Raw genomic sequence first — 26,539 nt, 5'->3', positions numbered from 1 at the left:
CCATCCTTACCAGCTGCTTTGTAGTTCTTTAACTGATTAATGGCCTCCTTAACTTAACCCATCGTCGGGGTTGGTACCTTGTCGTTGTTCACTGTACCGGTGAAGTACTCATCAACGCCGTCTTGGTCTCCTTTCTGCGCGCTGTTCATCGTGCTACTTCCACCTTTCGATCACCTTGCGTTCGTTCGTCAAGATACCTCCTCCCTTGTTCCTGCACATTTCGGCCCGCGGCACAAAGCCTTTGTGCGAGGCGTTTATACTCGTTGACGGTCTTTGCTGTGCTGCTTTCAAGTTGGTAACGCAACTTCAAGACGCTGCGAGTATGTTGCATCAACGTTCGGGTCCTGCAGTCGTCGTAGGTGGTATCGTGGTGAGCGCTAGTGTCGTATGTTATTGACGACCAAAAGTTCAGAACGCAGTTTGATCATCACCTGGTAGTGGTCTGCATCGATGTTAGCGCCTCGATAGGTTCTGACGTCGATGATATCCGAGAAATGCCGACCGTCGTTTAAAAGGTGGTCTATTTGTGTTTCTGTTTGCTGAGGTGATCTCCAAGTGTAACGGATTTGGAGACTGTGCTGGAAGAAGGTGCTACGTATTGTCAGATTTTTTGAGGCAGCGAAGTCGATAAGCCGTTTTCATTAGTTCTCGGATGGGTGCTGAACCTATCAATTACCGGTCTGTACTTCTCTGAACTCTCCTTCTCCAATAATACCGAAAGAATTCGGGTACTCGCAATAAAATTGCTAGACTTGCAGTTCCATGTTCCGAGTTTCCAATCTCTAGTCCGAGTTCTTTGCGTGGGTCTAGTTCGATTATCCTGTCTCGAATTTCTTTGTGAATTTTCTGTGCGTTTCATTTTTACGGATGGCTTACAGGGCCTACGCCAATCCTCTTTCCCGACGGAGGACCTTCGTACACAGCTCTTTTTAGAGTCCTCGATGACACGAAGACAGTGATCAGCCGCTCCTGACATGAGGAACAGACGCTGTTTTGAGCCGCACCTGACGAACAGACGCTCGGATGTTTGACGGCATCCCAAAACTGAAGCTGCCCAGAGATGTGCATATTGTTGGATTTGCTGATGACCTCTATCGATCTAACTTGAAACTGGATTTAGAGATGCTGGTGGAGAGTAACTGCAAAGCGTTGCATTGAACGAACATCACTGTCGGAGGACATGCATACCTTCAAAGTGTATGCAGGAACATCGGGTAATGAGAATTGGCGACCGACTAAACTTCAACAGCCACGTTGACAGTGTCTTCTAGCTACTGCATCGTCGTCGATACTAAACGTTCAGGCTAGTTGCGACTCTGAAGATTCGTCCGAAAGTCTCCAACGTAAAAAGTATGGAAATTTTCTTTTTTATGAAATAACTGCTACATCAACAATAATAATGTCCGAAAACATCATACTGTTCCCACTGTGCGGTATTAAACAACTGCTTACCCCGGCTGGGTTAAATCGGCGGATGGGGGAGCATAAGCCGTACTCACCACGGTGAGGCAATGTAAAATTGTGAACCGATCGGAATTCATTGATAGATGGAATGGGCTATTGATATTTTTTCTCTCCTTTTTTGCGCTGTTGAGCATAAAAAAGAAGACAAACTCTGTGGACGCGCTGAGGTATGCTTTTTCATGTTGCCGCTGAGTTGTTTCATTTTATGCGCATAATCAAGATTTCGTTGCAGAGTATAGTGAAGTGAGAGAGCGAACGAGCGAGAAGAATGGCGGTGGTGGTTAGGATCGACGGTGGAAACATGTAATATGCTTGGTCTTATGCCCATAGGATGGGGAGAGATGGCTGTAGAGAGACAATGGGAAAAAAAGTTTCGAAATGTCTCGTTGATCGCAGTTTTGTGTTCACGTTAGCCAAGGGATTGGTGTGGGGTAAGGGGTACCCAGCATTTCGCTTAATTTTTTTTGACATCTCCTGTGTGTTGGTGAGACTGCGCCAGATGTTTGTCACTTATATATATAAGGTTGTCCTTTTCCTCCGTATGCGGCGCGAACTGGCTTTCGAGTAAATAATGTAACGATTAACAGTGGTCGGAAAGGGATGCAGTGATCAACTTTTTGAACGCCAATGGCGGTTATTTTCAGTACCCTAGGTAAAAAATCCCTCTATTCGATAAGATAACTTACAGCAGTGTGTGTAATATAACACACAGCGCATGCGTTTAGTGAATCTGTTACCTTGATGAGGATTTTACTTTATATGCTACTTATATGCTCGGTGTTTGGCTAGGGCAGAATCGACCTGCTATTGTCGCTTGTGTTGGTATGACAAAACGCGACTGTGTTCGTGCAAAATGATTCATACAGGGGCGGAAGGAGCGCGCAAGGCATCGGCAAGCCCAAGACAGCCCAGACGAAACAACGAGAACTTGAATTTTCAGTCCGTTTCAACAATTCACGATGGTTTGTCGGAATCCTCGTTCAGAAGCACGCGAAGTTTGGTTTTATTAATTTTTGTGGAATAGCTGGTTATGGTACTCTGTGGATAATTGATGATAGCACGGCGCCTCCTCCCCCATCATTTCATTGGATTACGATAATTCCCCAAACGACGGTGACCAGTATTGCTAAATGTATTGATCCAACATCCTTGGAAGCTCAGTGAAAAGTTTGATCTTGGAACAAAAAAAAAACTGCAGCAGCAATGGGAAATCGGTTCAACCCAAACCACCGATATACCGTGCAGCCAAGTGCTTACAGCAAAAAACACCGCCTCCGACAGTGAAAGACAAAGTGACTAAGCATCGCTCGAATTGTGAAGAAGGATATTCGATAACTGTGTGCCATATCGCACTGCTTCAGATCCGGGTATTCCTGATTGATTGATTTTTATAAATTAATCCGGTTGTGTTTTGTGTGTCCTTATGTGTTACCTAATTTGCCATATGAGTTTATTGTTTACCATCCTTGAAAATGGAAAGACCGAGAGGTTCTAGGTTTTACACAAAAAGGTTTGTTTAGTTTTTTATTTATCGATTCAATTGAACTAGATTTCGTTCGTCTTTATCTTTAAGTTAAGTATTTTTTTGTTGCAACTTCTCCGGTCTCGATTAATTTTGAACTGACGAGGGAATACTTCATCAACTCAACTTTTTGTCGGCAGTGCTTGATTGTATGCATTTTCAAACTTGTTATTTTGAACCGTGTGTATTCCAAATCCATACTATCGATGGGTGTGTGTATGTGTGTGCGTGTATGTTGCTCTTATCATTTTAGTCTCCTGTTTCTCACCATTTCCCTTCACTGTTTGTTGTTACATATTCTCATCCAACTACCACCGCTTTTTGCTGATCGCTTGGCGAACCCTTCGCTATCTCGCGAGTGCTGTGGTTACGGTACGCCTATCATGTTTTATCCCTTGGTTCCTTCCTCTTCTACGCAATGCATTCTCGCCTCACATGGTGTCCCACTCAGGCCATCCCAACCTTCAGCCAGATGTGTGTCTATAAATAAGAAGCTCGTCTCGGCAAAAGAGCAAAGGGGGCAACGCCGGACCAACCGAGGAACCGGTTTTCCATCAATTACAATACTACTGCCCGTGTTGACTCCCGCTTTAAATTAGCACATGGCAGCAGTGATGCCAGCTCGAGTTGAAGAAGAAAACTGAATACCATTCGTAGACTCGTCCATTCGTTATTGACATCGATCACCAACGCTGGATAGACATGTCAAATCAATCATCTCTTTTGTTTACAATGGCTTGGCAGCCCTGACCCGATATGTTGTGTTTAGTGTGTGTGTGTGTGTGTGCGTGTGCGTGTTCGTGTGCGTGTGCGTGTGTTCGTTAATGCTACTTATGACTTCAAGTTTGAGGAATACCTAATCGCTTGCTGCCGCTGCTGCGCTGCCCGTGTCACCACTACTACTCAAGTTTTTCGATATGTTGTACACAACAATCGCAATCGCCAGAACCATTGATACAAGTGTCAATGTAAGTGTGTAGTGGTGTGTTTCGGTTTTCACTTTGCTGAATGCGGCGGCTGCTTTTGCTGCCAGTTGTCGGCCCATTTCGGTAGGGAAACTGGTGAAAAAGTACGAATTTGGGAATCAGAAAGGACTGCTTTCATTCTGGGTGCAATAAATGTACTGCGTTCCCTCGCTCGGGTTTTTTTGTGGAGCTGTACGAGGGATATACAGGACAGATTGGGCCCTTTTTCTGGGAGAATAACATACATTTGTAACACTGTGTGTAACATTCTGGTCGTTGGTTTGTTTATTATTTGATCAAACGCACGATTTCATTCCTTGAGGTAATAATTTTCCACATAAAATTCAGTGGGAAATTAGTGCGGAAGAGCGAACTAAAAAAATAATGACATAAGATGTAATATTTAATGAAAACAGTTTACATCGAATATTATCAAACATGATTTATCGATCCGCAGTTCAATCGACATTCATCCGTTATTTGATTTTCGACTAGAACTGAAATTCAAGTAAAGTTTATATGTACAGGTGGGACTCGATTATATGTGATTGGATTATATACAATTTTTTACTCCATTATACAGGGAAACTTCGATATAACGTACCCTCGTTATAACGTACCCTCGATATAACGTCACTCGATACAACGTACATTTTACCTCGATATAACGTACACATTTTCAAAGTGTAAAGGAAAAAAAATCATATTTTTTTTCTGATAGAACAATGAATTATCTGTATTGTGATGCTAAAACAAGTTTTGTACCTTCAATCAATCCTGAAATACAGCTGGTTTTGTGATTCCGGATTCTAAATGAATCAAGCTTTAATCAACAGTACGAAGGGAAACATTATGAGAAAGGCTGGCTTCGTCTTCTGATTGAAGTTAATCATTAATTTTACTAAAACAGCAACACAATAATGTGTTATAGACTACGTTTGTGAGTACTCTATTATGCTTCGATATAACGTACAATTCGATACAACGTACAATTCTGAAAGTGAAATGTACGTTATATCGAAGTTTACCTGTATACAGTTTGGAAATTTTTTTTTTTTTACATTTCAAACATGATTTATTTCAAGGAAAAATGTAATCTTTCAACTTTAAGGTGAAATTTATGTGGCTATTATATGTGTCGTTTAGTTGCAAAACCGGCCAATTTCTCAAATTAGCCCTTAGATACATTGTTCCACTTATTGGTAGTGAGAAACAGTGTCAAAATTGATCAATTCCCTATGAAACATGCGTTTGAAAATCATGATATGCTGCAAAACCGGTCAAATCCTCTCGACAGTGAGTTTCAATATCCGCTAGGTCGCGCTGCAGTTCCAGATCAAAAAGGCTTGTTGTCAGGCGACTATCCAAGTTTCAGAATATTTCAGAATAATTTTCAACACAAGATTTTACATTGGTTTGGGTCACCTATATAATTTTACGATTGTTCATGGATCTAAAAATGACTCATTGGCAAAACATAATGTGTAATAATGTGTATGTTAAACGTAACATAATCGTCTTCTATAGTGTACTTTGTAGAGCTTTCAGTTTGAGACAACAGAGTCCGAAACAAAAAAAAAGTTCTATAACTCCGTCATTGTTGAAATTCCAACATACGCGTAGAAGAATTTTTTTTTCTCAAATTTGATTGTCTATCACCTCCTGTGAGATTCTGGATCAATTTTTCTTTTCATGTGAGAAAGGTGTTTTCAGACTTTAAGGGGATGAATCAAAAATAAAATCCTTCTTTATATACAAAAAACGAAAAATATATGCATAAAAACGATTAAAAATTTTTTTTGATCAATTATATACAGGATTCGATTATATACAGTGAAAAGAAATCGGAGACTGTATATAATCGAGTTCACGCTGTATTGACATTAGGTGATCTGATTGTTTTCTAATAGACCGGGTAATTTTTTTCCCTAAGGTGACCCACCTTCATACGGTTTATTTACAATTGAAATGTGACAATTTTAGTGGCTTCTGTGGCCAAGTCGTAAGCGCTATCAATGTTAATTACCCGATTCGGATAATAATGCTGTTGATTGTTTTCTTTGCATCCAATAATAGATTATGTTATTGGTTCCAAAATCTCAATCGATTATTTATAAGAATGATGTAAGTAATATTAGTAGGGATGTTTCAGCTCCTCGATGGAGAATGTTTTATATTTCTTCTGGACATATTGGGGATTTATTAATCAAATCGATCGATTCATCATTAACTGAGCCGGAAAAAATACTAAAATGAACAAAAATGTAGAATCTTTATTTTATATATTGGTAAGATTTAACATCTAGTTTAAAGCCAGAAAGAATATTCGCGGGGAATTATAATACACACAGAATTTTTACTGAGAGTAAAGGTAACCGTAATTTGATGCTTCAAAAAGAATGGATTACGTGTTGAAAATGAAGAACGCTCTAGCAGATCGAAAATGCTCAGAAATAGTGGTTCAACCAAACGAGACCTTCTTCTCTTAACGACGACTTTAAAACTTTCGATTCGCCCGTCTCCGAAGGAGCAGAGATACGACAAAATGAATTCGCAACACGACAACGCTCGGCCGCATGTTGTAAGGTTAATTCAGACATTTGGATACTTGGAAACGTCGGAAATCCTACCTCTCGCCCACACTTTGAGGCACACTTTGATGAGCAATTTCATTCTAACGAAAATTTTACAAAAAGGGTTGACTATCCAATGGTCCCAAAAGATTTGTCGTTATCCTGACATGAAATTCCTATGAAACACATGGAAATGAATGAGGATCAGTGATTATATCGATTATATACAGTCTCGGATTTATTTTTACTGTATATAATCGAATCCTGTAGATAATCGAGTCAAAAAAAAGCTGTTTACATCGTTTTTTTGCATATATTTTTCGTTTTTTGAAAATAAAAGAAGAATTAAATTTTTGATTCATCCCCTTAAAGTCATAACATACCTTTCTCATATAAAAAAAAAACAAATTCATTCGATAAGTGATAGACGATCATGTTTGATGAAAAAAATACTCCTACGCATGTGTTCGAATTTCAACAATGACAGAGTTATAGAACTTTTTGTTTGTTTTGGACTCTGTTGGCTCAAACTGGCACTACATTGAAAAATAGGCTACAGAGGACGATTCTGTTACTTCCATTAGAAAGATTTGAAAATTTGGTATAGGTTATATTTGTGAAACATCAAAATTAGAGGATTTAAATAACATTTTGCAAGTGAAAAACTTCAAAATTAGTAATTTTTAATGTGTTATTATCAATTTTATTCTAAAAAGTCATAATAATGTTTCAGAAACCACAAGAAGCCAAATACGGTGAATGGGGGAATTGGGATACGACTGGAATTCTTTGTCATAAAAGTCAGTATTTGATAGGATAAATGAAAATATGCTTGGACACATATTTTGAGCATATATCAAAGCATCACACAAATTTGCAGATGTGGAATCTGTATATAGGCGTCTCAACCTCCTTCTTTTCCAACTCATAAACTCATAAAAATGGCTATGGCTTTAAACTTTACAGTTCATTTGCTTTTAGTATCGCCAGTGACGCCTTCACCGATATTCCTAGTTTTGTAACTACCCAGGCATCTTCTCCAAATATTTGCTCGAAGCATTTGACATAATTTGAACAATAAAAAATCCGACGAACATTTATCAATTTCGTAAACAGGTTACCAAAAAAGCACTCCAAAAAACTCCAAAAAAGGAGTTTTTCCTCAAGCCGTGTATATATGTTTTCATTTTATTGTAGACCATTGTTTTTTATTGTGCACCATTCTGAATTGGGGTGGTCTGTAAAATCGTCAAATACTTCATTTTTTCCAAAAAAAATCAACTTTAGAAAACTGACGTTCAATGGTTTTGACAGTGGACGAAAGGTATTTGGATGAAATTTCTGAGATAAAAATGCATCTAAAATATTTGCTTTAAGATGAAATTTAAGGAAAATCATTTTCATAAATTCAATAAAAATAATTTAGGAACCTTAAAATTCTTAATTTATTTGTCTCAATTTTTTAAAGGCTCAGTTACATAAGTTTTAAGGAGCCGACTTCTTTTCGATAAACAATAAATAGAAAAGGTTGGAACAGAATCGGAGCATTCTTGTGTTCTGTACATTTTTTTGTGCAACCACTGTGAATGTGTAATAAAAGGGTAACAATATTTAACCCATTACTGAATGCAGTTCCAGTGCTCTTTGATTCTAGAACAAGATCAAGATCTGGTTAAATTTTATTTGGCCCTTAGAGTGCAACACTCTCAATTAGGGTAGTTTTCAGCTTTTTGTAGAGTATAACTGTTTAAAAAACTTTTAAAACTTTGAAAACTTTCAAAGCTTTTTTGAACCATTTCTACAACCATTGAAAGGCGTTCTGGGATAACTGTCTACTATGTCCACTTTGGAGCGAACATTTTAGGTAAAATTTTGTTTTTGTTTTTGAGATAAGCTCAGTTTTATTTACAAACTACAAAATTGTTTAATTATTCGGAATGACATATTCTATTCAAAAATTTAAAAATGCAATGCTCAAATCTCAAATTTGTCTGTTAGAGATTGATACAAATATTCCATGAAAAAAGGATCTACTGAAGAAAAACTTGCTCTGATTCCGTTCAAATCTCGCATATTCATTCCATCTCCAAAAAAAACGTACAGCTTTTCCGATCAATAGGGTACATGCATTAGAATTAGGGAGGTCTGGAAATTGGCTGTTTTCCCAATACGCTCATTTTAGAAAATGTTACAAAATTTTGGATCGCTCGACCGATTTACGAATTCTTAAAATGATGAAAGGCATTTCAATAAAATTTACACAATATTATACTGCGTGGCGCATTAGTCACGCAACGCTCTTTGAAGGAAAAAAAATAACGATCGCGCTGCAATTACCGAGCGTGTTGTAAATTGCGTCCCAAAGACAAATACTTTTAACATATTTGTTTTTTTTATTTTTTGTCAGACTTGAGGAGACCCTAGCTGTCCATAATATTTTTAACAAAGCTAAGACTTCTTCGAAACATACTAAAAAAAATCAGGAAGGTATGCGTTTCAATCGGTGAGCTATACTTTCATAAAATAAAACTTTGGACTTGGTATTTTGAGAGAATATATCTGTGTGATATCCCAAAAACGGAAATATTTACCTTCCTGAGTTTTTCCATAGATTCTGTAAAGAAGTATCAGTTTTATAAGTAGCTAGAGTTTCTTCTAGTCTGATTCTTCGAAAACCGTAAAACCAACGTTTTTGAGGTTTTGTGCTTGTTATATGAAGTGTCTAAGTTGTTTTTTCTAGAAATCTACTGAAAAAACGTTTCATTTACACATGTGAAAACATAAATCTGTTAAACGGTTCAAAACCTACGAATTTTCCAAAATTCGATTCTGGTAAAACAGTCGATTTTGCAAACCACCCTAATTTTAAACTATTCGAAACTATGCAGGGCAAAAATCAAAAACGCGCCCAAAATTTTTCAGAAAAGGAATAAATATGTTTTTCTCTAGATCTTTTTTTGTGGAATTAGTGAAAATTCAATTATGTAATTAAAGCTTCAATTTAAAGATTTTCTACTAAGTAACGATTCGTAGAACAACATAGCAGGTAGATAGCAATGCTTACTTTTTGCTGACTACTATTCTTTTCTACCTTTCAAGCTGATCTGCTCGTTCCAATTGAACTAATTGTCACCATGATCCAGAGATGCTAGATGCAAAGTTTAAAAGTATGTGAAGGTTTTGTTTTTTTTTTCGTAGAAAATCCAAAACCTTACCTTGATTTATTCAATCGAATTTTGTTTCTAAGTTTCATTTGCTTCTTTCTCAGTGTTTTATGTTACCTTTTTATTTGATCAATTAACGTTTCATCACAAAAATTTTCATATCCATATATCTTCCTTTGAAACTGCACAATATAGTATGAAATATTGCAATCATGGCATTTATTGCAACATACTTCGAAACATTGAGATAGTTTTGATAAAACGTAATTTGAACATAAAAATATGAAATAGAATCAACAGTGTATGCCTTTAGGAGGCGATCTGGTGTGGTGGTTAACATTCGTACCACTCATGGTAAAGGTCATGAGTTCAATTCTCACTTCTTCGGAATGGAAGTTAAAATCTTGATCAGCCAAAAGAATTGAAAGTCTACATAATACAGAGAAAAAATGCATGCTTTATCAAACATTATTTCGAAATTGTTTTACTAATAATGTATAACTAAGAAACATCTAACGTTTTATGATGTTATCAATGTTTTATTTAAATTTTATTGTATCTGGCATCATCTTTGACGAGTATTCGACGCTTCAGTTGCTCTTTTCATTCAATTCCAAATTTGCCACAAATGCTTTACACCAAAATCGAAGATTTTGATGAAACTCGAAGCGATATAAACTGCTTTTGCACCAACTTTTGACAACTGAGATGTTTGAACTTTCTTAGTTTAGCCAGTAAGGTTGTCGATGCCACCAGGCTGAGGGTTTCTCTGTAGTCTACAGGAAAAGATGATGTATAACATGTGAAATTATTAGATAGGACACATTTTGTAAATTTTTGGCAGGAAAAAAATTTATTTTGGTCAAATTATGATTAAAGGTAAAGTTTCTCGTGAAACCCATCATAGATCAGACAAAAGAATCGATGCTCGCTCTAAGAATATTCTCTAGGTAAAGGCAGTCGCAATTCATAACAGAGCTTTTTGCACTAACACAGGCGTATATTTGGCATGGAAAATGTATGAGTTATTCAAGAAAACGAAGAAATGAAGGCCGTTTCACGATATGAAGATTTAACCTAAGTGAATTATTGATATTCGCTTGAAATTTAATTGCGAAAAATACAATGATGTTATGATGTTTTTGTACATTCAATTATTCTCTTAGTTTCACCGCATTTTTTTTAACATTTAATGGTTTTTAAGCCCTTGAGGAACAATTATCATCTGATGAGAGTAATTAAATGAATAACCAATCATTTTCTCCGGAGAATCATTTTTAATTTCTTCTCATTTTTTAATTATGACTCTTCGATCCATCACATCTTCATTCTATTTATTAGAACAGTACATACCGTTCGTCGGTCAATCTGCTGCAAATCCCTATTGGCTAGGACCTGCTTTTGTCACGCGCAGTAGTTGTAGGGGGGCACCTACATCCTTCAGTGTGTGTTTTTGTTTACTGCTGCTGCCCCTACACTAAATTATCATCAAAACGAAGTAGAAATCAGATGTGAAGTAATATGGGAAAAAAAAGATAATAAACATGGCGTCCATCGTCGTCATCAAACACCCGATGGTCCCGATGCGGTTATGTGTGTAGCTGGAACATGTTGTCACTCACCGAGAGACTGTTGTCCCTCTGACCCTCCGCCGTTCCTTCGTTTATGCGTGAGCCGCCCAACTCCCTGGAGCCCCCGATAGCACGTCTTGGTAGCAGTAGCATCAGCTATAGCTAGCTTTTGTATATTTGCTTTTGGGCATAAATTTCATTCATTTACATTCGTAATCCGTTGCCGTTCATCTTGAAACCCGCTCCGCGCCTTGTTCCTTGCTCCTTGCTGGCTGTTGTGCCGATGTTCTTATCTCCCGGAACGCCACCACTCTGTAACAGCATCTCCATAGTTACCATACCGACCGTTCAGCCAAAAAAAAGCGGCTGTGTGTGGATACGAACACAACACAGCCTGATGATTAATCACGTAATCGAAGCGGAGCTGGTATTGGTGCTGTTTACTTCGGAGTATGCTTGTACCGTAGGAGAGTTACGGCTTCGGCTTGAAACGTTAGCCAAACAGGAGGAAGGGAGGAGGAGAGCGGAGCGTGATAAAAGAAAAATGAAGTTATGCAGCTTCGTTGGCTGAACCCGGCGGCTATGGCGGTGTGGTGTTGTGTTGTGCAGCTGTTCAAGTTCGAACATGACTCCATCCTTTGCCTCATTCGACATTTCGAGATTTCACAGTGCATTGTTTTTTGTTGTGTGTGCACAAAGCAAACATATATGTATGAACATACGTGCTCGTATCGAGGAGAAAGACAGAGCGAGAGAGAGAGAGGGTTCGTTTATTCGAACAATAAATGCGTTTTTGGGCTCGGAATCGCTTTTTGTGAGTCCTTCGTCCGGCGCGTACCGCACCGCGTTGCCCTGATGAGAAAATTTCATATATTAGCTGTGAAATGATCACATGCTGTGGGTTCCATGCTTTTTACTTTGTGTTGTCTTCCCCTCACAACGCTGCCGATTGCAATGGTGATCTTGCTGCTGCTGCTGATGATGATGATGATGACGATGATGTCGATGATGATTGTATGAAAGTACAATAATTTGGATTGATGGCCCTCTTTCGTTCTTTGGCTTTGCACTTTTCGAAAATGGATGGAACCGGAGAAAAAGTGGGTTCGTTGTCCTTTGGGATCTTTCCTCGCTGCTTCCCTGTTCACACAGCTGTTCGCTGTTCGCAGGTAGATTGGAGTAGAAAGCGTATTTCAGGACTGTTTTAACTACTTTTTTGCTGTCTTCCTTCGCAGGACAATGTTCGGGATTGATGTGTATTAATGTTAGTTGTTGGTTTTTAGAACAGGATGTCTCCATGTTGTGGGTAGATAGGATGTTCCTAAGAATATACTTTTTCTTAAATAATCTGAGTTCGCATATTATAAATACAAAAGCTGGAGGTAGAGCTCGGTCTTTGGCGTATTTGGCTTTGTATGTTACCTTTTGAGTACTCATTAATTATGATTCTTTTTTGTACCAGTTTTAAGGAGTCACCATTAATTTGTTTTTCAAATATGGTTTTAGACTAGGGTTAACATGGTCCATTTTTACCATTGGCATAATGTACCAGTTAAGTTTCGGGACTCATACTATATCTTAACAACCAGGGGTGCTAACTGTGTGCCACCAGGCTAAACGGTTACCAGAGAATAGAGTTTTCAGTCCAGTCCGATTACCAGAGAATATTAGTCAGAGTTTTGAAACATTTTTATTGTAACAGTATGGCGCATTCCACCGGAATATTAATTCAGAAGATCGCAATCCAATTATAGTTCGTCAATTTTTGGCCTCAATTCGTGTCTGTATCCTACATTATGCACCGCATTTACCTGATTTGCCATCCTGTATTTTTTTTTTCTTTTTCCAAAAATTGTAAGGACATTTCTAGATGAAACAAAGATGATCCAAAAATCCATTGAAGCTGTATGAGGCTATTTTCGATGCATCAGTCCCCAAACTTTATTGATATACTGTGTGTCTCTAATTGAGAGAACACGGTTTACCTCTTGTAAGGGAATTGGATCTGACGACAGAATATAACTCGCACAAAGGTGATGAATGACACAACAGCATCTGAATGAAGCGCTCAACGATTTCCTCATCTTCGCAATTAAACACCGAATAGATAACAAAGAGAAGCGATTCTCTGGTGAGTGTATGCCAGCTAAACCCACAACGAAACGCATCGGGTTTAATGAGGTGTGTTTGGGCAACTTTTTCAAAGGAAGCGGTACTATTCCATCTCTTAGAGAATCGTTGTTTGGTACGCTTTCTTTTCGATTCTGGCCCGATCTGTCTATGGCAACAGGAAATTTTCGGCACAGAGCCATAACTGAATCAATCCCTTTCGTAAATTCAGAGTTTTTTTACCCCAATATGGACTCAGCTAACCTAGGGAGAGAGATAAGTGGCACAGGTCGGACTCGATTATATACAGACTCGATTATATACAATTTTAGACTCGATTATATTCAGTTCAAAAAATATTTTTGAAGATGAAATATTTCAACGTCAAAGTGAAAGTTAATTGGCTATTATGGAGTAAAAATCGAGATTTTGGTAGATTCTAGTTGAAGATTCACAAAGAAATGGTATAAAATGATATTGCAGCGAAATTTAAACAGATAGTAGTTTGGTATCAAAGAACGAATTATAGAGCGATTAGAGAGCTTCAAATAACTAACTTTTAAGTTTTTCACTTCTAAAATGTTACCTTAATCAACTAATTTGGAAGTTTCACATCTCCTGAAACAATTCGGTTTTGGATATGAGAAAGGTATTTTATGAATTTAAGGAGATAAATCAGAAATTAAATTTTCCTTTTATATCCAAAAACGAGTCCGCCCTGTATTTTGTTCACACAAAGTTCGAATTTGGAAGTATGAAATTCTTCAAATCTCTGAATCGGACAGGTAGTATACAACTTTCTAAGGTCTTCTGGATTGGCAGATGTAACTCGGCAGATGTGCGGAATTACTTTTTTTGCTGGTATTTTTGATTTAGTTACCTAGGAAGGATTCCCCACATTTGGAATCGAACCGGACCCCAAGATATCTAAATGACATAGTCAATCTAAAAGTTGAAGTCATAGAAGTGATGATTTTATCCGTAAGATGAAACTTTGGTTGTGCTGGAGAATGCATCCAAGGAAGAACGCTATCACAAGTTGTTTAGAACGTTTTGGCGGATACCATGTTGGATGATTTGTCTTTGTCTCTCTGTCAGTCTGTTTAATATTTTGACTCAAAATATTTGACTAGAAGAATGTTCTGGACGTGTTAGTCAAGGATTTCAGCCGTTTTTTCCGTCGAAGGGTGTCAATGAACTGTGTGTACCTTGAAGTTCCTATATGAAATTCGACACCTGAATGTAGTAACAATCACAATACTGTTCGAAATAATAGTAATGGCTTGATTTTCCCTGGTATGCGATGTATAGGTCCTACCGTTGCAATGAAACATGCAATTATTTTAGCGCTGTATTTTTTATTGGTTTTTTTAGCCGATCTCATTTTTTACTCTATACAAGGTCATTAAAGAAATGAGTACCTTCAAATTATTGACGGATCAAAACTGTTTTTATTAGTGTCCGAAAAACTCTACTTGTGAATATGACAATAGTTTCTGGTAAATAAATGGCGAACACAATCGTTATATTGCATTGGCTCTATTCACACCTACACACAGAATAGAAGTTAGCCATGAACTGCACTAATATAAGTACGAAATGCTAAACACAAACAACATTTACTTGTATTGCTAATATTTCTAACAGCATTTTAGATTATATTTCGATGTTGAATGCACAATGGGCTTTGACAAGTTCAAAGATACGTCCAGTGCATATAGAAAAAACATTCAATAATGAAAAAAACCCTGTTCGAATTGATCCCAAAACATTCAACACGATATGTGTGACGACAACAACTAAATACTAGTAAAACGTCAATAGTTTAGATTTTTAAATTTCATTACTCCCCCCCATTTTGGGAAACTCGTTACCCGTTATAGAAAGATATGACTGTAAGTTTTGGGAAACACCATTTCCGGTTTTTTTTTCATAATGCAGTGATACAATGTTTACAGTTTAATTCGTCAAGTCTATCAGAATTAAAAAACAGCATTGACGGCTTCGTAATTGCTCATAGTTTTGTTTATCTCCGTGCCATTGTTGATAATGAGCCAACAGATGATAGTGGCTGTGGACGAAATCCGATGAATATGGTGGTTGGGGGAATAATTCTAAACTTTTAAACCATTGATTTTAGCAATTGAGCCATTTTGAGATTCTCCAATCTCAAATGTTCAAATGGTTGTGTAAAGTATCATGTTCGAGTGTTGTGAACTCAACGGATCCAATCTGAAACGTGGTCCATCAGAAGTGTTTGTGCAACCTTCCTTTAATTCTTATACCTATCTTTATACCGTCTTAATACGATGAAGAAGAATTTTCAGTGTGGATTCCAGTGCCTCTTAATTTTTGGGTATCCAAATAGAAATTCATAAAACAGTCATTTTTTATCTTAACTGAGTATTTAAGTAAATTCGAAAAGCTGCAAAACCTTGCTCAAAACTAATACCAACCTCTGCGGGAGACATCCAAAAGCAGACTCCAGCGCATTCTCTTCCAGCGCCTCCACTCTCTCTTCTGTATTCTGCATCGAATCGCCATAACAGCTCTCGAGGGATTCTGCTAAAAGGCGCGAATACTACAAAACTGGATTACCGAAAAACCACATCAAGTAAAAGAAAGAAAAAAAAAATTCAAAAAACCACCCGCCATTTCTAACCACAAATGGACACGCGGAGGGAGAAAAAACGGCGCCGAGGCCCCGAATAACGTCCAAAATGAATGACAGTACAATAAAACCACATAAATAAATATAAAGGAACCGATTCAGCAGCAAGAGAGAAAAAAACGCACTCCATGAATGCAACCGGTTGGGCATGTTGTGCATACTCCTCGTATTTTTTCCCTCTGTCTGCTCTCCCTCTCGAGCCCAAGCTCACTCAAGATCAATGATTAGTGGTGGTTGTGGTGGTGATGTGGGAGTGTGAAACGCGTTTGATTTGTGTGGTGCGATATGACACAAACACACAAGCAGCAGCTATCTCTTCTGTCGCGAATCGAGAAGGAACGCGAGAAGAAACTTAGCGTAGGTACTTTTAATGATATCTCATTCGCTATTCAGGCGCACTATGCTGCACATCTTCTTCATTAGTTGGTACCGTCGCGTGGAGGAATATCCTGGCTTCGGTTCGAACCGATCCTGGTTTTGCATTTGTCTTGGGAGGTGGTAGGCATACCGGGAATATGGAAGAATTTTACCATTCTCTGCTAACTGCCGGCAGGAGATGGGTCTGATTTGAATAATGGAATTTTGAAAATTCATAATGTAACGCAAGGCGTTGTAGGTTGGAGTGGATAATGATCCCGTTGGTGAGGGTGGCGGCTGTTGTTGGGAGCATGATGCCATGAGTTTGTTTCGATCTGAATTACTCTCTATTGAAAGCGATTAGGACACTTACGCACGTCTTGGTCACTTCGGAAGTAAGCACTACGAATAGATAGGCGATGTTTGTATTCAATTATCCTGCAAAAGTTTTGCATTCTTCGTGTTAACAACAAATGTTGAGACCAAGAGTGCCTACCTGACACAAACATCTAATAACTAATATTATTCACGTTACCATAGTACCGAAATTTCTTTGACGAAAAATCCCCCGGCCAGAACGGGAATCGAACCCGAACACCCGGCATGATAATGTGAGACGCTAACCATTCGGCCACGGGTGCACAAACATTAAATTGTATAACTAGCGAATGTCATATGTCCATATTTTTTGAGTGGTATTTGATGCGCCTCACTGACATATACATGCAAAAGTGGAGGTAATATACATACATGACAGTTGCTTGAGAATTGGTTTGGATGAATATGCGACTCTTAAATGCATCTAGTACGACTATTGTCATACGTATATACGATTTACCACAGGGAAACAAAAAAACGAATGACGGAAAATGTTCGTGAGGTTATAATTATTTTCATAACTTTAGGAATCGCCGTTTGTATAAATGACAACATTTATTTTTCAAGAAATACGAATTATTCGATTATTCTTAAGTGGGGAGAGAGTATAAATATTTAAAAGGAGTATTGGGTGTAATTGAGAAAATTTATTCCGATGGGATTCGAGCGTTTGCTGTTTGGATGCTAAGCAACAGCTATATCGCATGGCTTTCTGGAATAGAAGTCCAGAACAGTAAAAAACCGAACATATAATACGAAAAAAATGCAATGGAAATAGAAATGGTCAAGTAAGGTTCAGTGCTACGTGTTTCAAATAATCAAATAACATGAAGTAAAAATTTCCATTTCCATTTTCATTTTTAAATTTTACCAATTTAAATCTGATTTCGGGTCTGCTGATCCGGTAGAGATTAATTCAACTGCATCAGTCTGATATGCATATATAATTTCGTATAGATCCATTATACGATAGTGTATATCATGGAACCGATGCTTGTTACACCGAATTGAGACTTAATCCGTAAAATGATGAATGAAATAGAAGTTTTCAAATTTCATACGATTTTGGATTTACACAAGGTATCTTTTGATCGATATTGTATATAATTTTGATTCGATATTTATATGACTTAGAATATGCCAAGTTATGCGATTTAATGTTTGCTGGGTAATTAGCTACGGGCATGCAACCACCTGCTTAGCGGCTGGACACTCAAAGAACCCTTATCTTCTTGCGTAAAAGACACTGGAAGGTCACCAATAATGTAGCAGTTGGATACTAGCATACAATCACCTTGTTGGTGATAGTTGAGCTCGAAAGCAACTGAACACTGGAATGCCGGATTTTTTTTAATGTTCACAATTTTAAATATCGTCAAAAAGTACTATATTTGAGATATACATTTTAAATTGGGATTCTAAAAAAATGTTTTCATAGCTTTTACTTGGACGGTTGAAAAAATGAATGTGAATAGTGAATAGAACAAAAACAAACTTTTTGATTTTCTATATCTTTTTTGATTAATAATAATAGATTATGTATTAATTTTCACGAATATCCGCCCGTTACCTAGTAGGCGAACCGTGGGTAAGATGTACATCTAGTATTCATGTTGATGAGCTCCCCTCCTACATTTTATTACATTGGAACCAACTTTCAACATTGACGCCTTGTCAATAGTGGAAAATGTGAATACAGACTTGAAAGCTATGTTAGGAATATACCGAATAGGCAAATCCATGTGTGAGCGAAAAATTATGATTGAATCTTACTGGCGAGATAAAACGGATAGCCTCTGGTGGGGGTAATATGAGCAGTGAAAAGTTAGTGGTGGAAAGGAAATCAAACTCGCGCTCTATTTCTTACTCTCTGTTTATATTTCAGTTGCTGGACAGACAAACAAAGCAAGAAAAAGAAAAAATAATTTCTCTCGCGAGCAATAAACTTCTACACTTACCGTGTTACATGACCTGTGCGTTTTACCCCCGTCATTTTTTCTTTACACCTGTACTGCCGTTCTACGCATAGTGTTCTCAAGTTTTGTTTTGACAATTTTCACTTTTCTTCATAAAACGATGATTTTATGCCTAATCTTCTGAGAAAATATGAAAAAAAGTTATAGTTTGTTCCCAACTTTAAAAAAACAACATCAAACTCAATTGTCCCATGTTAATCTATTCATATCTCAATCTATTCATTCTATTCATAACTGTCCCAGGATTTATTTTTTGTAGATTTTTATCAAATAAATCGGTTTAAGTACAAGATTTTTAGTACACGTTATAATCTTTCGGAAAACACAAAAAAAAACTTATTGTTTGTTCCCAGTAATTCAAAAAACAACATCAAGTTGTCCCATGCTGATATTCTAGGCATAACTGTCCAACCATGAATGTTTAAGCCTGTAACCAAGATTGATTGATTCAAATGAGAGGATCTTTTCACATTTCATTAAACGATAGTTCTCTGCTTATAAAAAAACCCAGTGTAATGCTAAACAGAAATGCTTGAAGCTTCTGGTAGACAAATATGCTAGAAAACATTGAATGCTCATGCTTTTCTAAGTTGCTGATTCTGGAACATGGGACAACTATGCGTAGAACGGCAGTGTACCACAAACAAAAAAAAATCAACTTGTGGGTTTGGTTTCAAATGATTCTGGTAGAAATAGGAAAACAAACATTGAACTAAATAAAACGTAAAACGTTATATTGAGATTCTAAAGACTTTTTTTATGTTTTGGAAAACGTATGTTTCCAAAAACACAATCACAGTTCTAACCTGTCCGTCATACCAGCTTGTTGCTTGTTGCTCAGTTATTTCTTGATGGATTTACGCGATTTTTTCACAAATCCATTTAGACCCTCCCTATGGATCTAGTACAATATAGATAATTATATAATTCTCGATAGTTCTACGAGAATCTTATGTCATTCTCGTAGAACTAGTTTCTGTTGCGATTTGTACGTAAAACGAATTAAAAGAGTGACTCACTACCCTGAAAAGATTCAGTCTAGTGATACTTTAGTCAACCCTGTGTTTCCAAGAAAACATCATTTTTTTTAGGAAGCAAGATCATGGGTTTGTATAGATCGAGATCTGCACAGTTTATGATATTAAAACAATTGTGAAAGACATTTCCAGAACATCCATGTGGTACCCATCTCATTTCCTTTTGGAATGTTCCCATGTCGTGGAAACAAAAAGCTCGTAGCTCTTCTAATGTTCAAGTTTAATTCTCCTGTAATAATGCTAACAATTCATCATTTTTCTTTTTTTTCGACTGTCGTTGTTTGTTATTGACATTACAATCTTTATCTTTAAATCGCTTGCTGAATTCACACGCTTTATCATTTTCGTCCTAACTATTTTTTTCTTCTATGAAATAGTTTAGTTTATTTGAAATTTTGTGCTCTTGTCAGTCTCATTTCCGCTCAAAATTCGCGACGAAAAACAGCTTACCAATCGAAACACAAATGAGAGTTCCCACCGGGAACTGTTCCTGATGAAATTATTTCTGTTCCTTTTATTTGTTTTAATAATTTTGCAATGCGAACCGCGTTCCTCACGCATGACCGGCTTCTTGTAGCGCGACTGTGACGAGCAACAAGTTAATACTCACCTTCTAACTGAGCACATTGATTTCGCCGAAGAGAGGTGTATGCGTTTGTGTGGAGTGGGATGATGCAATCGTGAGAAAATAATGACCGACGATCGGAGGAGGGAGGGTAAGAAAAACAAAACGCTGGCTGTCTGTCGAAGGCAGTGCGTATTCGGGCGCCAATGTATAATTAGGGATAATCTTTCGATATTAAAAACCCATCAAATTCCTGAAGAGTTCGAACAGATTCTCTGTGGGTCATTTGAGTTTGTTTGTATATGTATGAGATTTGTTCCCGGTATTTTTTATTGGAATAAGGGTGGATGGTTATTTGCAACCTGAAACGAGAAAAAGAAAGAAACTCACATAATTTTTTAGCATTTCATGACGAAATCTTTTTAAGCTTGTTTCCGTTCGTCTAAGCTGGTAATGAACGGACTGCGATTCGGAACGAATTGTTTTTTAAACAAAGGTTGATCAATCAATCATGGCACTGCAATTTGGTAGTGCATCTCAGAATTTATATTTTATAATGGGTGAGAATCTTATATATAAAACAAGGGTTTTTCCCACGTTCGTATAACTCATCATCACAGGAGAGCGGCTGATCAGATTAGAGTTTTCCATATTTCGTTGAGTATGTCTTCACCCAAATTAGAATGATGAAATACTTTGGAGAATATTTAAAATAATTAAAAAAAGGTACGCAGGTTTCCCAGTGAAAAACATCATTCAGATCAATTTACAGATCTGAACACAAAACTCTTTTCCAAAATATTCTCTAGAAATAAATTATATGGCAGAACAACGTTTGCCGGGTCAGCTAGTTTCCATTTTTTATTAGTACATCAGAAACCATTTTCGTTAAAAGGCATCCTTAAAGCTGAAATGAATGCGTTGACGTTTGAACAGAGCGTTGCTTTAGATCATTGGAACTTCGTTCCACACAAATTTGATTTTTGGATACGAATACTTTCAGGTACACTAAACTTTTTTTACGCGATTGATGCGCGCGCAATAACAAAAACGCGTAACAAGAGATCGCCAATAATCGGCGCGCGCTCGTCACAACCACACATACACTCGCAGGATATATTCACTGTATGGCCGGGTAATCTGGTGAAGATTCTGTCTGTTTGTTGAACTTTGTTTTGATTTATTTTGTTTTTATTTTCGTTAACACTTGCATTAAATAAATATCATTATGTTCGTATTAACAATAATTATCGAATCATGTTCAGGCCTACAAATGACCTCCTTGTGCATGCGTGTGTGTGATATCTTTCTTTATTGGAAAAACATGTCCACATACAAGGAAATGCAAATATCGAGTCAGATTCTAATCCCGTATGTTACTGATCCTTTTTCTTGTTTCTTTTTTAATTTTTAGGTAATTATCTTATATCAATAAGTCATACCATATACCACAGGAATGGAGCATGTTGTTTGTACGAAATCGGATTTTCATCGGTTGATGTCGAGTGTAACAAAAAAGCTTGTGAGTAATACTAATATAATACACAGATTACCATGAGTTGAACTTCTTCATATATTCTTCATATATGTTTGTTTATTTGGTTGTTTGTTTATCTTCGACATAAAATCTAAATTTAGAGGAGTACAGTCAAGATATATTCATTTCTAAGGATTGAGTATTAGACCATCTTATCGTACATTTCAACCGAAATTGACTCATGTTACATATGCTACATTGCGTTGAATATAATGATAGTGCTCCGCACTTTCGTGGAATAGACATTCTTGAAAAGTATTACAATTTTCAGTGAAAATTCAGTGCTGAGACTTTCACTGAGCGCTGAAATTTATTTCCAATAAATAATCCCATGATTTAACTATCGGACCCTCTGCCATTGGTATTTTCGATCTGCCGTTTATAGCGTGGACCCAAATGTGTGTACTTTTACGACGCCCCACTCTACCACCACCGTATTCAATAGTCATGTAAACCTCCAACGGAAGATCAGCAGAAGACAAACCTAGAAAAGAGGTACCGCTGTGCCTCTCTACAGGTTGCTTCCTCTGCACGCGCTCACTCTCTTCCCTCACCATCGAAGATTCGCGGAGGCCCAGGGGCAAAACTTTCACTTTACCGTCTCGGCGGCGGAAGACGAACCCAGCCAACCAATAGGCGAAAAAAAACCTTTCTCTTTTTTATGCACAAACCGTAATTGCAATCCAAATTCAGCTGTGTGCTGTAGATGGGAGAGGTGGAAGCGATCGAAAGACAACACCTAGCTTCTAGCCTAGGAAACAGTGGGGAAGAGCCGATGGAGAGGATCTCTTGCCTAGGTTTTTTTTTGTTTTTCTCCGCCGGGGTCCGGAGCGGGTCTTACGGCAGCGCAACTAGTCTGTCATTCCGCCTATAGAGAGTAGGTAGGCGTCGGTCGAAAGGGAAGGCGCGCGTTCGGTGCGAAAAACGAGTTTCCCAATGGAAGCCGCAAGTGTGCGTGTTCGTCGGAGCGCTGCCTTTGTGGATTACATTTACATTAATTGGTGGCAATTACCCCCTCGCGGTGATCGACGGTCAAGTAGCCAATGATAACGTGCGGGAGATCGTGCCAGTGAAAACGGGATTTCGTAAATACTTTGGGATGGGAGACGTAGACAGAGGTTTCCCAGATGTTTCGTTAGTTTACGTGAGACTTACATAAGTCTGGCCAAGCGAACACAGTGATGTAGTGGTGAATTGCAGTTTTCTCATTAGCTGTGCTATTTTTAATTGTGTTGCCGAAGCAAATGTGCATGTGTAATAAAAATAAAAATGCAATTTTTTATGAATGTGCAATAATACAACTTCGAGTTGTCGTGTACTCTGTGTGTGAAGATGGTTATCTTCATGATGCCGTCCAGTTGAAGAGACTGTTATGAGATACCAACAATGACAACGTCTTGACTTGAATAGGTACACAATTTCACTGCATTCTTTAAAAAATACGTATAACTTATTCCAAATTCCTCTGCCATCTCATCAATCATCTGCTTCGGGCATACGGTAAACCCCAGTCCAGACAGATCTCGGTCTCCGACATTCGCCAACCGTGTTGTCGTGTGGAGTCGAGGGTGCAGACGGCGCTGCAATCGCCGCTGTTTTGCGTTTGCTTCTGTGTAATGGCTCCACTTCACGCGAAGTGTGCTGTTCCAGAGGAGGAGCTGTGGGGGGACCGGTGCACCGAGGTCATAAATATCCACCGTGACTTGGGTTTCTTCTCTCCTTCTTGACTGCGCGCTCGCTAACTTTAACAAACGGCCAAATACTACTCACAGCACGAAACTTCGACGCTGAACTTGTTGAAGACCCTAATACGCGAGAAGAGTGGAGCAAGCGAGCACTTTCCTAGTCGTCTGGCTGCACGGAATGCATACAACGAGTAAACAAAAACAACAACAACAGCAACAATATACGAACGGTCCCGAGAACCTAGCAATGATTTATACTCGTGGTTTTATTTGCTTTTTCTTCGCTCTTTCACTTCGTCTCATTCTTGATTGTGTATGTGTGTTTCTTCTTTTTTTTGTTGTGCGTTTGGTGCTGCTCGCGTCTGCTTACGTGAAGACACTGACTGTAGTGTCGGACAAGGATGCCAGACTAACCGGGTCGAATTCGAGTCGAAGGTTTTCGGAATTTTTTGGATTATTGATCAGAATGAAGGCTCCCTTTTTATTGCATCCTTTTAATGAATTCGCTGCAATATTTGATGTTTTTATATAACATTATACTCATACATGTTGTGCAAATGTCCTCAACGTTCCTGAATTGAATGAATTTTATTTGGAAAACTTGTTTTCCAATCAGTTTTTCTCTTAAAACTTAGTTATTCTACTTCGTTAGTTATTAAAATACATCCATGTATTTTATTATTTTTTATGCACATAAATTTAACCTAAATCGAAAAACATTATACTACAAATTGCCATTTGAGGGAGATGTCTTACATTGCACATTATCGGCATCACACGTACATTTGGTGGAATTAGTGTCTTATCATCATCATCACACTTTGGAGGTTCATTCACCTAAGCTATTCAATCGACAAACATGTGTAAAAAAGGTACTTTCATCGGTTCACTAACCGCAGCAAAATATCGATTTTGGAAGATTTGAAACTGTCACGAGAATTGCCTCTGGGATATATTCGAAACATCGCCCCACCCTTGAAACTACACTTTTTTACAAGTTACAACTAAACCATCATTCTACTTACTTTTTGTTCAGTTCAAGAAAGAATCCTGAATCGTAGAAGGTCTCGATTATCGTTATATATGTTCAATGATGGACATAATATCACATGGAAATATCATTCTCGAATGAGTCTTTGTCAAGACCAGCTATCTATGGCCACAAGAAGCGTTCTACTTCAGCTCATTGCCAGAACTTTGTTGAGGTGGATGGAATCTTAGGATTGATTCTGAAGATTTTTCCCGATATGTTTCACTCGGTTTTCCTCTGTTTATGTGAGTTTTCCCTTTGTTTGGGGAATGATCTCATACTTTTTGGCCCAGAAAAAAAGTGGCAGAAGAAGCGTTGATTATGGAACTGATATTCCCTTACAGCAAGCATTATAACACAATCAATGTACATGGCTTCGTGCTTACAGAATGTCCAGCGGTTGCCCAAAACGGATGCAACGTATACCGACCGATCCGCGGTAAGCTTTCAGTGGAAGGCTAAAATCGTTTTTGATTGAACGCTCACGGTCAGAATTAGTAATGATCTTCCTGGATAAATCCCTACTCTATCAGGAACACCTTAGGAAAGTCATCGTACCGACTCACTTTAATGAGTGATACCTAGTAATGGCAGGATAATGAATAGTTTCCGAATATCCGTTTCATTTTTATTCGAAGGTCTCCACCTTTCCTTCGTTTACGACATGAAGCTGTTTCCTCACGTTAAGTCGGAAACTGATGCATTGTTTCTCCAGTAACAATTGTGAATTTTTCTTCCTGAAATAGCGCGTGATAAATGGAACGACATTGACTCCAAGCATATGTTCCACTTCATCTTCATAATTCTTAAGGGGGTATCAATAAAGATGCCGCTATCCTATGAATCTTGGGCAATTTAAAAAAAATGACATAATGACGGTAGTTTAAAAAAAGAAATTGTTTTTTTTTTGCATGTTTCTTATAACAATTTAATTTGTTTTTAGAGTAAAATAAAAAAAATAATGATTTTTTATTGATTCATTGATTCATGATTCATTCATACCATACTGCATTTTATTTTAGACACTGCATTGCAAAAATGGTCATAATCCGATAACTAATGTGATTTTCGAAAAATTCGTTCTAGGGAATATTCTTGAATGTTTAAATTTCAGAAATATGAAGAAAAAACATTTTGATTTTTTTTTCAAATTTCCAGATTAGAAAAGGGTTTTCAATATTTAAATAGAATGTGGTAGTATTAGTTGTGTGGTACTAAATAACTTACAAGCATTACAAATGCTAGTATACTGTGGCATTAGAGATGCTTAATTAGTGCCGTTATAGGGCTCTGATCGTGTAACTATAAGCATTGATGACTACCAACATATCATAGCGTACTACAAACATGCCTGCTCATCCAAGCAATTAAAATCTAGGTAATGAAGCAATGAAACTGACTGTTGTGGTTACTTTTTAGTCATTCTATACTGATGAGGCTTGGTCTTGGTCATTTTCAATCAATAGTCCAACTGACACGTTTGTTTACTGCATGTAAAGTGTTCAATACTATCAAACTGGAACAAGCGAAAAAAAACGTGTGGGGATAGGGTAATAGTTGAAAGCTTTGGTATCCAAAAAAAAAAATAACGATCTACAGGCGTGTAAGTTTGATACTTGGAAACTGATGGAGAAATTGATGAGCTACTTTTGAAATTTTGGCTTTAAAACATTGGAGAAAAAGCTTCTTGCGTCGAAGTGGTAATGACGATTAGAATGATGTATAGGTCTAGAATCCCATACGCAAGAAAATCGAGGTTCTGCCTGGCGAAGTATCAACATCGAAGGCACAGTAATATATTCAGTGATCCTCCCTGAGATAGACGAAACTAGGAGTTTCTTCATTCACAAAGTTCTAAAGATGTGCCGGCTGGAATTAAACCCATGTCATTTGATGTGTGTAGTTGTCACTCAATCCATACAACCGTCGATGCCT

At 37.6% G+C, this 26,539-nt stretch overlaps 2 protein-coding genes across 3 annotated transcripts in view; one reads left to right on the top strand and one right to left on the bottom strand.

Moving 5' to 3' along the window:
- LOC129780165 (D-2-hydroxyglutarate dehydrogenase, mitochondrial) overlaps positions 1–26,539 on the bottom strand; it is a 162,009-nt gene that overhangs the window by 118,147 nt on the left and 17,323 nt on the right. The gene's annotated exons all lie outside the window — the stretch shown is intronic.
- Positions 2,396–26,539, top strand: part of LOC129780164 (polyhomeotic-proximal chromatin protein-like) — a 63,758-nt gene continuing 39,614 nt past the window's right edge. The window contains exon 1 of one of the 2 annotated variants that reach the window (XM_055788147.1): positions 2,396–2,974. In XM_055788147.1, coding sequence (XP_055644122.1) covers positions 2,937–2,974 — 38 coding nt within the window. In that variant the 5' untranslated portion in view covers positions 2,396–2,936. The remainder of the gene's footprint in view (positions 2,975–26,539) is intronic. The other variant, XM_055788148.1, reaches the window with a different exon arrangement.

Source organism: Toxorhynchites rutilus, chromosome 3 (genome assembly GCF_029784135.1).
Source record: "Toxorhynchites rutilus septentrionalis strain SRP chromosome 3, ASM2978413v1, whole genome shotgun sequence".
NCBI classification, from domain to species: domain Eukaryota; kingdom Metazoa; phylum Arthropoda; class Insecta; order Diptera; family Culicidae; genus Toxorhynchites; species Toxorhynchites rutilus.
The sequence above is the reverse complement of the archived record's forward strand: the minus strand, read 5'-3'. Positions and strand labels throughout refer to the sequence as shown.